Source organism: Saccopteryx leptura, chromosome 11, assembly GCF_036850995.1.
Source record: "Saccopteryx leptura isolate mSacLep1 chromosome 11, mSacLep1_pri_phased_curated, whole genome shotgun sequence".
Classification (NCBI taxonomy): domain Eukaryota; kingdom Metazoa; phylum Chordata; class Mammalia; order Chiroptera; family Emballonuridae; genus Saccopteryx; species Saccopteryx leptura.
This window is the reverse complement of record NC_089513.1, coordinates 79,243,996-79,259,287: the sequence shown is the minus strand read 5'-3', so window position 1 is coordinate 79,259,287 and position 15,292 is coordinate 79,243,996. Positions and strand designations below refer to the sequence as shown.

The window sequence follows — 15,292 nt, the reverse complement described above, 5'->3', positions numbered from 1 at the left end:
CCTGTGAACTGGATCCCATGCTGGGTGGCCTCTGCGTGTCGCTCTGTCCCTCAGCAGGTCCCGGCAGCTGCGCCCCTGCTCTCTGGACCTCTCCTGTGCACGGGCTCCCGTGCTGGGTGGCCTCTGCGTGTCGCTCTGTCCCTCAGCAGGTCTTCGGGGCTCCACGTGGTGGTCAGCAGCGTCCCACCCCTTCGGTCCCACCTTCTCTTCGTTCAGCAGTGGATGGACACTTGGTCGCTTCCACTCTTTGGCTGTCGGGAATATAATAATAATAATAATAATAATAATAATGTCCCGTTTCGGCATTCTGCGGAGTTACCGCTGTCAGTTGGTCTCTGACCTCGCGGTGTGAGTGACTCTCTCCACAGGCCTGACCCGGCCCCCGTAGCTTCCTTGTGAAACCACACGCTTCCTTCCAAGCAGGCCTACATTTCTTTTTTTTTTAAATCAATTAATGGTTTAAATGTTTATTTTATTGATTTTAGAGAGAGGAAGGGAGAGGGAGGGAGAGAGAGACAGGAACATGGATCTATTCTTATATGTGCCCTGACCGGGGATCGAACCAGCCACCTCTGTGCTTCGGGAGGATGCTCTAACCAGCTGAGCCATCCGGCCAGTGCCAGCCCGGCATTGCTACCAGCCCAGAGGGCATCTTGAAAGCTGGACTCATCACCTTGCATCTTCCCATTTCATATTCCCCAGAGTCCGTGGTCTGGTACAATATAAGGAATCCATGCATTGAATTTTAAAAAAATAAAGGACAACTGTTTTAACAAATGTGAATTTTATTTATTTATTTTGTATTTTTCTGAAGTTGGAAACCGGGAGGCAGTCAGACTCCTGCATGCACCCAGTCGGGATCCACCCGGCATGCCCATCTGGGGCATTGCTCTGTTGCGACCAGAGCCACTCTAGCACCTGGGGCAGAGGCCTAGGAGCCATCCCCAGCGCCCGGGCCATCTTTGCTCCAGTGGAGCCTCGGCTGCGGGAGGGGAAGAGAGAGACAGAGAGGAAGGAGAGGGGGAGGGGTGGAGAAGCAGATGGGCCCTTCTCCTGTGTGCCCTGGCTGGGAATCGAACCCGGGACTCCCGCACGCCAGGCCGACGCTCTACCACTGAGCCAACCGGCCAGGGCTTACAGATGTGAATTTTAATGCGACTTCCTGCTGTAAAGGTCATGCAGCATGTCTCGTGTCCCCGTGGTCCATCTCGGGCAGTCAGAACGGTACATGACTCACAGGAACGAGGCCGCCTGTGCTCACCCTGTCCTTCCTTCCGCCAGGCCCTGCTCTACTACTGTGAAGCCCTGACCGCCACGGACCCCCAGCTGCAGAAGGCCGCGTGCCTGGCCCTGCGGAGCCTGCAGGTGAGACCCCGGGCGCTGCTGGGCCGCGTGCGGGGGCCGCTTCCCGGCCACACTCGCAGCGCCGGGCGGGGCTTAGCGTCCCCTGGACACTGTGTGTGAGTGCAGGGCGTTCCTCTTCCCCTTAAACTGTCACGAAATGAGACTCTGTCTTGTGGAAGGAAGCCCCACGTGCTTTGGGAAACAGTAATGTTTTAGCTTACCTCTGGGTCAGAACCAGGAAAGAATATCTTATCCCAAAAGAGACGGTGTGTGATTCCCCGATCTGCACTGGGCACCAAACACGTCAGGGCCACACCAGCTGTGCGAAGAAGAACTGAAATTCAGGGTGCCAGTCAGTCCCCAGAAGGCGTCCCCATGGACGGCGTCCACGAAGCCACTCTGGCTGACCTGGGTCGGACGGGTGTTTCCAAGGGAGCCGAGGGGTTCCAGCTATCACAGGCTGGCCTTCCGACTGCGGACATTTCCTGTCTGGCTGCCCTTCCTCACGAAAAATGAGACGAGTTGTTCTTGAGAAAACAATGGGAAGGCCACAGCTCCGGGCTGGGTGGCATCGTGGGTGGGTTCCAGGACCGGGGGGCAGGGTGAGAGGGACCCACCCGCCAAGGAGAGGTCAGTGACCTGTGAAGAAAAGCGGCCCTGGGAAATGCCTCCTCCCCGGCTCCGTGGTCAGAGATCCACCTGTCCGTGGCCAGAGGGCCCACGGTGACGGCTCTTGGTGTGGCTGCCCTCCTGATATAGAGGGACGTGTCGGCGACCATGACTGTGACCCTGTGCGAGTCAGGACGGGAGGACACGGTGACGTCCACCTGTCCTGTGCTTCCACGGGCTGCGGAGGTTACAGGAAAAGCGAGTGTGAACGTCTGACGTACCCCACGTCTGGGAGCTCAGATTCCTCCCGCTCCCCTTCCTCCTAGCGGGTGGGCCCCGGTGGGCGGAAGGAAAGGCTCTTTCTAAACCACCCCCGCCCCTGGCCCCGGCCCCCACGGGCCCCGTGCCGCCAGGTGGGAAAACCAGAGCGGACTCAGGGCCTCAGCAGCCGAACCAACTGACCCCCAGGTCACGTCCCAGGAAGACAGTTATTTTAAATTCTTCACAGCAGCAGGCTGACACCTCTCCTTTTTCTTCTCTCTTTCTTCTCTGCCCTCAAACCGGGAACAAACTTGAGAAGCTCGAGGTTCTCAAATCGAGTGGCCACCCCCTTCCCCCCCACACCTCCAGGGTCAGGTCCGCATCTGCCTTGTGGCCAGATGGCTCGGGACCGGGACACGTGGGTCACCCCCGCTGTCCTCACTCACTTTGGCCCCCGGTTCTCTGTGTCAGAACCCTGGCTTCCTCCCAAGAGGGGAAACCGTGGCTTGTTACCCACGTCACCCCCTCACAGTCTCAGCGTGGAGCAGGCCCTCCTCCCGGCCACCTGCTCTCCCTGAGTGACATCTACTCCCAACCTTTCCCATCGGGTCTTCCCGCCCCCTCTGTTGTCCAGTTTGCTGCTAGCTGCCCCCACTAGGAGTCACCCAGACTCCACCCATCTCACCCCCACCCCCAGGCTTCTGTATCGGAAAGGACCCCACAACCACCTCCAGACAGCGACCCCCCCCCCCCCGTCCTCCACCTCCAACAGCCCCCCATCCTGTAGACACCTGCTTCCTTCACAGCCTGAATCTGCCCACTCCCTGCCCCCACACTGTTCCCCGGGATTTGAGCATCCATCCTCCCGAGCCCTCTGCCTCCTTGGAGCCTGAACGCCCACCAGGGCGTCCTCTCCGCTGCAATCCGCATCTTTGTAACAAAATGCAAACCCTGCCTCAAACTCTTACGTGACTTTCTGTGATCCACAAACGAGCCCAAGACCCTTCCTGCATGTAGCCTCTGAGGCCCTCGACGTCACCAGCCATTCCCCTTGCCGAGAATTTATTTCCTTCTCCACACCCCCCACATCCACACCCACACACACATGCACACAGCTAACTCCCGTAAGATAGCCCTTCCTCCAGGAAGACTTCCCTGATTGGCCTGGTCATGTTCTGCCCTCTCAGCCCGACTCAGCCTGTCGTTCACTGCAGTAATTGCTGTGGTTCTTTGACGGTCTGTCCCTCCCCTCGGGCCGCCAGGTCCTGGGGGCTGTCCTGTCTGTGGCTGACTCCCCCCACATGCCTGTGAACTGCCTGGTTCAGAGACAGCTCAGTAACTGCGTCCTGGAGCTTTAATCTCCCCCTGCCCCCCCCCCCCCCCGTTTGGCTAAAGAAGAAGCTACATAGCAGGAGTCCTTCCATTAGAGCCGCTCTGGATGCAGAGGGGCGCGGTGGAGAGAAGGGGGAGACGGGGACCCTGTCCTGGAAAAGCAGGCTAGCGCACCCTCCTCTGGGCCCGGTGCCCCCCCAGAAAGGAGGGGTGTAGCTGACTGGTGCTCCTGTAAGGACGGACGGACCTGGGTTGCGTCCTAGGAAGCGCACTCCAGCGCGTCTGCGTCCTAGGAAACGCACTCCGGCGCGTCTGCGTCCTAGGAAACGCACTCCGGCGCGTCTGCGTCCTAGGAAACGCACTCCGGCGCGTCTGCGTCCTAGGAAGCGCACTCCAGCGCGTCTGGGAGGTGGCACCGGAATCGGTCCGAGCCGACAGTCAGCTGGGCTGGGCTGCCCTCGTGAGGTGGCCTTCACGTCCCCTCTGGCCCTGCCAGGCTAGGTCCCATGTGGCCCCAGACAGAAACGTCAGAATGTGACTTCAGCTGCCTGTGCCCCCCCCCCCACAGGCCACGGAGAGCATTAAAATGCTGGTGACCCTGTGTCAGTCCGACGCCGAAGAAGTCAGAAATGTGGCCTCGGAAACCCTCCTGTCTCTGGGTGAGTTCTGTTTTTGTTTCTATTTTTACGAGATTGTTTACTCTTGATGCTTTATGCAGAAGTGTCAGGAGTGGTTATGGGAGCACCGCGGTAGCCGCTTTCTCCCGTGGGCTACCTGCTCACACTCACACGCTCACACACGTGCGCACACACACACACACACTCCCAGCGTGAGGCCCTGGGAGTCGCCCCAGCTCCTGTTCCAACTGTCTGGATGCTGAAAGTGAGGGCTGCCCTTGGAACCTTCTGAGGGTTCATCGGTCTGGGCGGAATTTCAGATCAGGAACCCAGAAGGGGAACCAGAGTCTGGAGTGCAGGTTGGACGGCCAGGTTGGGGTCGCACCATCAGGAGGACGACGACTGGGTGAGGTTGTTCCTCAGGGGCCACCGCCTCACGCTGGCTCTCCATTAACTTCCGGCTGCCCTGCCGGCCTGTCCCCACCCCACCCGAGCCCAGACACCGAGGGAAAGAAGAGAAGTATCGTTAGCTTATTCTGGGATACCCAGATCAACTTCCCCTCACCTTCGGAGCACTCACTCCCAGCAGGTTTACGGTTCTAGTCCTCGGGGGAATTGGTACAATGGAGAATGGCTTTAAAAACAAAACAAAAACAAAAGAACTCTGCATTAAAAAATGTAAATAGTTACAATAAATGCCTTTGCTCATACAACGCACTCCTAAGGTGTAGGAACAATACGGCTGGACATCCTCACCTGTCACCAGTCAACAACGACGCCAGTGGGGGAAAAGCCACCCTCACCTCACTCTGACCGCTTAACAAGGTCACAGAGAATCTCCTAGCATCCGTCTGCACCGTGAACGGTGCCTTGTCAGCGTTCTTCCTTAGTCGCCATCTAATCAGGATCCGTTCTGCTGTTGACCGTATGGGTCCCGGCACCGAAATCTTAGCCACCATATGTTTGTCTCAAGGGTAATACAGTTCCTCCGTGTGGCGTAGAAATTACTTCATTCCCTAAAGATGTGCCCTGGTGTTATTAGTTCGAGCTCCTTTTTTTTCAATTGATTGATTTTAGAAAGACAGAGAGGGGGGAGAGAGAGAGAGAGAGAGAGAGAGAGAGAGAGAGAGAGGGAGGGAGGGAGGGAGAGAGAGGGAGAAGCACTCATCTATGGTTCCACTTCATTACTGCGTTTATTGGTGGATTCTCGTGTGTGCCCTGACCAGGGGTCCAGCCCACATCCTTGGTTCTCTTGGACGACGCTCTGACTGAGCTGCCTGGCCAGGGACAGAGCTTATTCCTTTGTGTTCTGCACTAACAATAAAAGGGAGCTGGGCGTCTGTAAAGTGCAGCCGCCACTGCCTGTATGTCCAGTGTGACCTTAGCCGGCTGACCGTGTCCTGTGGGCCCGAGTCACTACAGCTGCAGGGACAGCAGGTCGGGGAGGGGCCGCATTACCTGCTCCACCTGAGCTCTTGACACGCCCCCCCCTCGCTTCACGGGGAGACTGCCAGCCCAGCCCAGAGCCCCCCCCCCCCCCCCCCCCCCCGCGGGGACTTGGTGAGCGTTGGTTGTGAGCTGTGTCCGCACTGGGGCTTTCCCAAGCCCCCTCGGTGACTCCTGCAGACCTTCCGTCTACTGTTCCTTTTACTGGCAGCTCTGTTTCCGGAGATGACAGGAGATTATAAAACGCACTGCGATCCTCACACCCGCCCCTCACAACCTGTTCCCAGACGTCAGGGACCTTTTCCCCTGCGTTCTCTTCACGGAGCACGGCTGTCTCCAGCTTCATCTTTGTATCGAAAGGGGTCCAAAGCCTTTTGCCTTTTGCATCGCTGGTCAGTGGTACTTCATTTCCCTTCTCTGATACTGTCCTTCAAGGAGGAGAAACGAGACAGAATAGTCAAGTCATTTACAATCGTACGTCGCCGGTTCAAGACCCCGTACTACTCACGGGGCGCCGTGTGCCGGTGACGTGTTCTATAGAGTTGTACACGGGAAACCCGTATGGTTTTATTAACCAGTGTCACCCAAAGAAATTCAGTGAAAACTTTTAATAAATTAAAAAAAAATTTTTTTTAAAAAAAGAAGGTACTGCTGACAAACTGAACCCACTGCAGATAGGCGATGTCACCACCGTGTTGACACGGCACACGCTTCATTCTTTGGCTGAAGGGTCAAAGCCTAAATTTGACTTTTTCGGAACGATCATTTAGATGTGCCGATCTGCAAGGTCAAAAAGTGAACGTTGGCCCTTGCCGGTTGGCTCAGCGGTAGAGCGTCGGCCTGGCGTGCGGGGGACCCGGGTTCGATTCCCAGCCAGGGCACATAGGAGAAGCGCCCATTTGCTTCTCCACCCCTCCGCCGTGTTTCCTCTCTGTCTCTCTCTTCCCCTCCCGCAGCCAAGGCTCCATTGGAGCAAAGATGGCCCGGGCGCTGGGGATGGCTCTGTGGCCTCTGCCTCAGGCGCTGGAGTGGCTCTGGTCACGACAGAGCAATGCCCTAGATGGGCGGAGCATCACCCCCTGGTGGGCGTGCCGGGTGGATCCCGGTCGGGCGCATGCGGGAGTCTGTCTGAATGTCTCTCCCTGTTTCCAGCTTCAGAAAAATACAAAAAAAAGTGAACGTTGTGTAAAAGTCACCTGCACAGCCCCGGCCGGGTGGCTGGGTTGGTTAGAGCGTCGTCCTGAGATGCAAAGGTTGTAGGTTCGATCCCTGGTCGGGGCACAGACGGGAACAGATCGATGTGTCTGTCTCTGTCCCTCTCCCCCTCTCTCTCTCTAAAATCAATAAATTTTTAAAATTACAATAAATAAATTAACAAGTTAAGTTGCCTGCACCGAGGTCAAGGACCCACCATGTTGAAATCCCTACGCACTTGAAATGTATTCCGTGTGGTTTGCAGGAGTGAATCTATTTTTTTTTAATTTTTTTTATTTTTTATTTATTCATTTTAGAGAGGAGAGGGAGAGATAGAGGGAGAGAGAGAGAGGAGAGACAGAGAGAGAGAAGGGGGAGAGGAGCAGGAAGCATCAACTCCCATAAGTGCCTTGACCAGGCAAGCCCAGGGTTTCGAACCGGCAACCTCAGCATTTCCAGGTCGACGCTTTATCCACTGCGCCACCACAGGTCAGGCAGGAGTGAATCTATTAAATGATCTTATGGACACCACAGGCTTCCAGGATTTCTCTGTTTCACACCCTGGCATTCTTCATGCCTCTGGCCTTAGCTCAAAAGTTCTCAACACCACCCACAAACAACATAATTAAGAATAACAGAAGGTCCCTGGGCAGGTAGCTCAGTTAGAGTATCATCGTATATATAAGGTCTACTGGAAAGTTCTGTCCGTTTCTATCACAAGTTTCGACACGTAAGCACGTTTATTTGGCACATGGGTGCCTATTTTTATCACTTAATGTATACATACTGACATAGCAAATTAACTAAAACAAAGTTGATTCACGTTAGTCTTATGTGTGAAGCCATAGTGTACCCATGGCTACTGATAAAGTTCATTTACGCCACTGTAATTTTTACGAACTTCAACAAAGAAGAAATGCTACAGAAGCATGTCTGTCGCATCTACCATATTCCCTGGACTTAGCACCCTCCAACTATCACTTGTTTTTGTCCTTACAAAATTTTTTGAAGGGCAAAAAATTCAAAAATGAAGAAGATATCAAACAAGCACTGGTTTAATTTTTTGCATCAAAAGATAAAACATTTTTCAAAAATGGGATATACGAATTGCCCTCACGCTGGCAAGAAATCATTAATAATAATGGCAATTATGTTATTTAATAAAGTTTATTGACGGTAAGAAAAATTTGTATTTTGTTTTATTCCCAAAACGGACAGAACTTTCCGGTAGACCTTATATAATATATATACCAACCATTGCAGGTTCAATCCCCGGTCAGGGCAGGTACAAGAATCAACCAGTGAATGCAGACATAAGTGGAACAATAAATCAATGTCTCTCTCTCCTTTCCTCTCTCTCTAAAATCAATAAATAATTTCTAAAAAAAAAAAAAAGAATAACAGAAGGTGACGTTTCCGTACCTAACATGAACATTAGCAGAAAATAGCAGTCCATACCTAAACAATGGGTATTGATTTATTATCCTGGGTGACGAATAGAAAAACATGTTGACACTGGTGTCCATTTTTCATGTTGTGATCCAGGAGAAGACGGGCGGCTGGCGTATGAACAGCTGGACAAATTTCCTCGAGACTGTGCTAACACCGGAGGCCGTCATGGGACAGAAGTGGCCACCGCCTTCTAATGATCAGTTAGCTCTGCCGAACGGCTGTCTTCACAAGTGGCCCTTTTACTTGAGAGGGTGCTTTGACCAACCGGGCTGGCATGGTTTTAAAACTTGGAGCCCTCTTGTTGAGGTTGCCTGGAAATCTATCTCGTTGTAGAAGACATTCAGTCTGGTTTTTCAGTGCCTGTCACCGTCTCCTCTGGCCAGGACGACAGGGCTGTGTGTCACTTAAGTAGGTACACGCCATCATCCACCGTGTCCGGCCATACGAAAAGAACCCCTCGTGTCTACCATGTATGGAATTTCAAAATAGCCATCTCTGTACCTTTTTGGAAGTTCTTCTCTAAGCTTGAAATGGTCCTGTGATACTTCGATAAATACCGTACGGCTTGCAGCTCCTCTGTTGTGCTCTCAGGGTTGAGTGACCACCCCCACCCCCACCCAGCTGCCTCATTTTACCTTAAATACAAAGCACAAAAAAAAAAAAATTTTTTTTTCCAAATAAAAGTTTGCCTGCAGAACCTGGTACAATGACACATTGTAAGAGTTTAATGTTTTTAAATGTCATGTTCAAATGTCCACGATTTTGTTTCTTGTCTTCATCCGGAAAATTCCCAAAGCATGCTTCCTTTCTGATGAGAAAACGGGGGTGGCTGTGGACCACCTCACTGAGGTTATTCCCACACTCCTTAAAAACAAAGCATTAAGCTTTTTTATTTAAAAAAAAGAGCCATTTTTTTAAAATGATATTTTTCAATGGAGGTACTTTACTGCTGAGACAAATCAGAACCCAAAGTCGTGGATTCAGAAAGCTGGGCTGCCCTTGGAGCTGGAAGAAGGCAGACGCTGGAGAGACACGAACAGGGCTCCTTGCTTCTGTAAAAAAATTCCCTGTGAGATGAGGAGGCAGGCTGCCCCGAGGGGCGGTGACTGCCTGCCGTTAGGACCCCCTGGCCAAACAGCACCACAGCCGTCCTCACGGCTGGGCTCACGTCAGGGCAGGAAGCCCGTTCAGTGAAGCCCAAGACTGCTCAGGAGTTCCTGTTCAATAACGTTGCCTCCTCTTCCTAGTACACAAGGTGGGATATGCCAAGATATCGAAATATGTGTGAGTGTAACTTAAATGGCTCTGGATGTGTATGTGTGTATGCGTGTGTGTGTGTATAAAATACCACTGAGGTGTCATTTTAAATATTTAAATTTTAGCAAGACCTTTCAAAGCACCTCTTAGTTCATTTCAAAGTAAACAGTAGTCTGCCAGACAGTCCTTTCGACTGTGAAGTTGTATTGTCTATGTATATTTGTATATTTATAAATATTATATATATGCATATTTCCTTCCTTTTCAAAGTACGCTGTACAGTCTAGAGTCAGTATGTATAGTCTATAGCCTCTGTTAAATGGTAGAACTGATTCTTTTTATAGAAAGTCACACCACAAATGTTACAGAGGGTTGTTTTTTGTTTGTTTGTTTGGTTGGTTGGTGTTTTAAAAAAGTTTTTGAATATTGCATGAGTTCAATGACTTCCTATCTTTTGTATTCCCTTCTGCGTTTCATGTCTTGGTTGAGGGGGTGCTTTTAGTCTTGCAGCCTTTGTATCCATCCCCGTCCCAGTCGTGTACGTTGAAATAAAGATTATTTTTGAATCTCTGGCCTCACGCACGCACGGAGTCTGCTGGGTCTCTTTCATCTCTCACGCGCCCCGGTGAGGTGAGTCGGTCGGTAGATCCGCGTGCCGGTTCCTGCTCAGCCTGAATGTGTTCTGACCTTGAAATTCTTTCATCTAGAAACGGGGGGGTAACAAATTTACTTCTTTGATATTTTGTAAAGCTCACTGGAGGAAAAAAAAAAAAAAAAAAGACTGGGACCTTCTTGAGGGTTAAAAGGATCACCATTCTTCGGTGTTCCCAGCCCAACGCTCCCCATCCCGGGACAGCATCCATCCGTAGCTCCTCCCCCCCACCTGGGTTGCCCAGGCTACCCTGTTGCTAGGTGACGCGCTGCAGGGTTCTGTCTATGGTTTCTGCCAGTCAGCGGGGGACTGCTGGGCGGTTGGCCTGGGAGGCCGCCCCCCCCCACCCCAACCCCAACCCCACCCCCGCCGGCCGGTGACACAATGGCCAAGGGCCGTGCTGCTCCTGTGCAGTTTTGGGCCCGGGTTTGTCAGTATTTCGTGGGGCTGTACCAGATCCTCTGGAAATTCTGGAGCGTCCATATCCAGAGCTTGTTCGCGAAGGAGGAAGAGGAAGAACACATCCCTTCGCAGGAGAATATTTTTCACAAAGAGAAAATTATGGTCCTTGGCCAAATATTGGAGAACCGTTCTCGGGCCGTTGAGGAGAGAGCTCAGGCCGCCTACAGGATCGGAATGCTGGCCTTCACAGGTACCCCAGCCGCCCCCAAGCCCCCGTGCTGGGCACAGCACCCTAAGTCAGCCACGTCCGCCCACGGCTCTGCTCTTACAGTTCCTGGAACCCTTCCCTCCTCTCACTCATTAGGGTTTTCTTTGTCTTCCTACCACGAGAGAGATCACGCATTAGTTTCTCTTCAAGGATCCGTTTTTAAAAATAATAATGTGCCCATCAAATAAATGGCTAATTCAGTGTTCTCCCACTTTTATTAATTTAAAAAAAATATATATATATATATATACACACACACACACACACACACACACACACACACTAAAATCGCCCATCAAAGCTCTCATGGGCATTGAATAAACAAATCAGCCTGACTGGGTGGTGGCACAGGGGATAGAGCATCGAGCTGGGATTCTGGGGCCCCAGGTTTGAAACACCAAAGCCGCTGGCTTGAGCGCGTGTTCATCCGGTTTGAGTGCAGGCTCACCAGCTTGAGTGTGGGATCATCAGTGTAATTCTAAAGTCACTGGTTTGAGCCAGGGGTCACTGGCTTGACTGGTATCTCCCAGTCAAAGCACATATGAGAAGCAATCAATGAACAGCTAAGGTGATACAACTACGAGCTGATACATCTCATCTCTCTTCCTTACTGTCTCTCTCCTCACTAAAATAAAGAAAGAAAAATAAGAACTTGCTCCTAAAACACCTACTGGGAAAGCCAATAGGTTTTGCCAGTGAAAACCAGTGGTTAATGCACATTTGGCTAGAAAATTAAGCAGTAAACCATTTAGACACACATTGGTCTGACCATTGTCGAGTCCAAACTTGCTCGTGTGTTTGTTTTTGTTTAGTTTTTCCCTAACACATTTCAAGACACGAAATAAAATTTTATTGATAGTCCTCAACACGTCTCCTAATATTAGAAGCTCTGGCTGGCAGCTGTGTCTGTAGATATATTTTTTTTAATGGGAAAATGAGTGACAGAGATGCAGTTTGATAGGCTAAATCTATCAAGGCATTCCTTGAGAGAAAACATTTACTGTTTTCTTAATTATTTTTATTTATTTATTCATTTTAGAGAAGACAGAGAGGGAGGGAGGGAGGGAGAGAGAGAGAGAGAGAGAGAGAGAGAGAGAGAAGGGGGGAGGAGCAGGAAGCATCAACTCCCATATGTGCCTTGACCAGGCAAGCCCAGGGTTTTGAACCAGCGACCTGTGTTCCCGGTAGACGCTTTATTCACTGCGCCACCACAGGTCAAACCAACATTTACTGTTTTCAAGGACCCAGGGGTCCTAGGTGCCAAAAGGGTTGAGAGCCACCCCAGAGGGGTCAAGAGGACAGGCCACTCAGACTACACTGCGAGGGAAGGTAAAAGGCGCCCACTGCCCGCGCGGGGTCGGCTCCTGATGCAGCTACGTCGCCCACTTGGGGAGAGACCCTTCTAAGACGCGCAGAACCCTTGCAGCGGATGTCACTGAGCCCTGGCTGTGCTGGCGGGCAGCAAGGGAAAGGGCTGATGACCTGGCCTCTGCTCAGGGTCTAACACTGACCAGAACATTCTTGGGATGGAAGAGAAACGCCAGCCAGGTGAAAAGCCCAGAACTGGCCTCTGGCCAATGACTCCAGCTGCCCCTCCCCACCTAATTCTCTCCCTCCAAGCCATCTTGGCTCCTACCTTCTCGGAGTTCTGAGACTTTGAACCAGGAAGATCTGGGGGGTGAGGAGGGGATGTCAGGTATAAGGTAAAAACAGAGCCCAGGACCAGGTGGGGTCAGCGAGCAAAGCGAGGGAAGGCGTGTCAGGTCGGTCGCATTGGTGCCCGGCCAATGGGTGAGGGCGGAGTGGGTCAGGGGAACCGGAGAGGAGGGGCAGAGAGATGCCCCCCCCCCACACACACACACACCGGGGAAAACCTCTCCAAACATCAGACCCAGCCCTGTGGCTCCTGCATCTGGTTTTCTCTTCCCTGCTCTAACGCGCTGGGATTTTCCCTCGTGCTGAATGTGGAGTCGCGGGAGTGAGCCCAGGAGGAGGACTCGCTGGGTGAACACAGTCCCCCCCCCGACCCGCCCCCGCCCCGATTCCTGATGAGAGGAACCTCGTGCTGGATGTGGAGACAGGGGAGTGAGCCCAGGAGGAGGACTCGCTGGGTGAACACAGCCCCGCCCCCCCCCCCCCGGATTCCTGATGAAAGGAACCTCGTGCTGGATGTGGAGACAGGGGAGTGAGCCCAGGAGGAGGACTCGCTGGGTAAACACAGTCCCCGCCCCGCCCCGGGTGCCTGATGAGAGGAACCTCGAGCTGAATGTGGAGACAGGGGAGTGAGCCCAGGAGGAAGACTCGCTGGGTGAACACAGTCCCCGCCCCGCCCCGGGTGCCTGATGAGAGGAACCTCGTGCTGAATGTGGAGACAGGGGAGTGAGCCCAGGAGGAGGACTCGCTGGGTGAACACAGCCCCGCCCCCCCCCCCCCCGGATTCCTGATGAAAGGAACCTCGTGCTGGATGTGGAGACAGGGGAGTGAGCCCAGGAGGAGGACTCGCTGGGTAAACACAGTCCCCGCCCCGCCCCGGGTGCCTGATGAGAGGAACCTCGAGCTGAATGTGGAGACAGGGGAGTGAGCCCAGGAGGAGGACTCGCTGGGTGAACACAGTCCCCCCCCCGCCCCGCCCCCGCCTGGGTGCCTGATGAAAGGAACCTCCCAGAGTTTCTCACGTCACACACCTTGTCAGCACACATGTTCCCAAGGATGCCAGTAGCCGTACGGTAGTTGCAACAGGAGTAGGAACCTCAGCTCACCTGTCGCCGGCCGCTAGGGACACCCACGACTCCCTGTCTTCCAGGAGGACCGATGGCTGGGACGTTTGCAGCCACGTACATGCACGAGGTAGCCGTCTTGCTACAAAACTACGAGATGGCGCCAGAGACGAGAACCCTGCTGCTCCAGGGGGTGAGCTGCTGGTGCTACCTGAACCCCGTCACCCAGACCAAGGCCAAGTACTTGCATCTCATCTCAATCCTCACGGACGTCTTTTATCACCCGCTCGAGGAGATCGCCCCGGATGAGATCAACAGCCACCTCCTGGTGAGATTCTGGACGTGCTACGTCCTGTCCGTCATGGCCTGCAATAACCTGTCCATCGTGGAGGACCTGAAACGCTACAGCTCCCTGAAATACCACCTGCAGGTGCTGGCCAGCGAGGACTGGTCCGGGTGGCCAGAGAACTACGCCGAGGTACTGTACTTCCTGATCGGTTTCCACAGCTATTGACTTCTCTACACGTCCGGTTCTCCGCTGTCGGCACCACCACGGGGCGGGGGGGGGGGGGGATGGGGGGGCAGGGGACCCTGAGAAATAGAAAGGAATGACAAACGTCGAGGTAGGATTCCTTGGGCTTTTCTTTCGGGTAGTTGTAAACTCCCCGCCGACGCTCCCAGTGACGGCCAGACCCACACTTCCTACGGAAGGCGTTCAAAATGGCCCCGTGAAGATCAAAGTTCATCAGATGGGAACTTGCAGGAGGATGGGAGGGGGCCTCAGTATGTAAAGATCTGTGGGGTCATAGGCGACATTAAGCCAAGGCACCCAGAAAAAAAAATACCGGATGGTAACCCCACCCACAGCCGCGTTGCCGTGGACGCGGGTGCCCCAGCCATGTCACGCCTCCCCTGCGTCAGCGAGGCCCCTCCTGCTGCCGTGTCCAGGGCTGTTCTTCTGGCTACTTGAGCATGACCTTCTCGCCTATCAGGTCGACATTTCTTCCAACGCTTGGGATCGGGTTGAAAATCAGATTCGTCACCTAAAAGAAATTCTTCCAAATTCTCTCGATCAGCTAGGGTCCCAGGTTCCCAGGTGCTAGAAACTTAACACCCACCCCAAGTGTCCTCTTGAAATTCATCCCGGACAACCCCCCCCCAACACACACGCGTGCGCGCGCGTGCGCGCACACACACACACACACACACGCACACACACACATTCACACACACGACCTCTCTGCCACTGCTCTGCTCTCCCAAACTCGTCTGAAGTTTTACTTTTATTCCAAGGGACGCACACAGGAGGCTCGCCCCTGGTTCTCTCACGTGACATCCTGAAACCCTCCCGTCTGCTCACCGGTTGTTCCTCGGGTACTGCTGAGCAGTGTTCCACTGCATGGCTAGGCCACATTTGTTCATCCGTGGCCTGACTGATGGACACTCTGGCTATTACAAATGACACTGACACTTTGCAGACGTATGCTTCCCTGCCCCTTAGGTAAATACCAGCAGTGGAAAGGCTGGGTCCCCTGGGCTGGGTATGCTAACCGTTAAGAACCTGCCAGTATTCCCACCACCCCTGAGTCCCTATCTCTGCGGCCAGCTTCCTGTGGCCCAACATCCTGGACACTTGCTGTGGTCAGGTTTGTTCATGTTTGTTTCTTTTTTCTTTCTTTTTTTTTTACAGAGAGAGAGAGAGGGATAGATAGGGACAGACAGACAAGAATGGAGAGAGATG

General features: G+C 53.2%; 2 protein-coding genes across 6 annotated transcripts in view; both read left to right on the top strand.

The window, feature by feature from the left end:
* Positions 1-10,080, top strand: part of RIPOR2 (RHO family interacting cell polarization regulator 2) — a 147,187-nt gene extending 137,107 nt beyond the window's left edge. For all 5 annotated transcript variants that reach the window (XM_066352653.1, XM_066352651.1, XM_066352650.1 and 2 more), the window contains 3 exons: positions 1,282-1,365; positions 4,115-4,205; positions 8,349-10,080. In XM_066352653.1, coding sequence (XP_066208750.1) covers positions 1,282-1,365; positions 4,115-4,205; positions 8,349-8,449 — 276 coding nt within the window. In that variant the 3' untranslated portion in view covers positions 8,450-10,080. The remainder of the gene's footprint in view (positions 1-1,281; positions 1,366-4,114; positions 4,206-8,348) is intronic.
* A 468-nt stretch (positions 10,081-10,548) lies between these two features.
* On the top strand, positions 10,549-14,065 carry ARMH2 (armadillo like helical domain containing 2). The gene is made up of 2 exons (XM_066352314.1): positions 10,549-10,816; positions 13,638-14,065. Exons 1-2 carry the CDS (start codon positions 10,549-10,551, stop codon positions 14,063-14,065), a joined length of 696 nt encoding a protein of 231 aa, XP_066208411.1.
* The last annotated feature ends 1,227 nt before the right edge of the window (positions 14,066-15,292 follow it).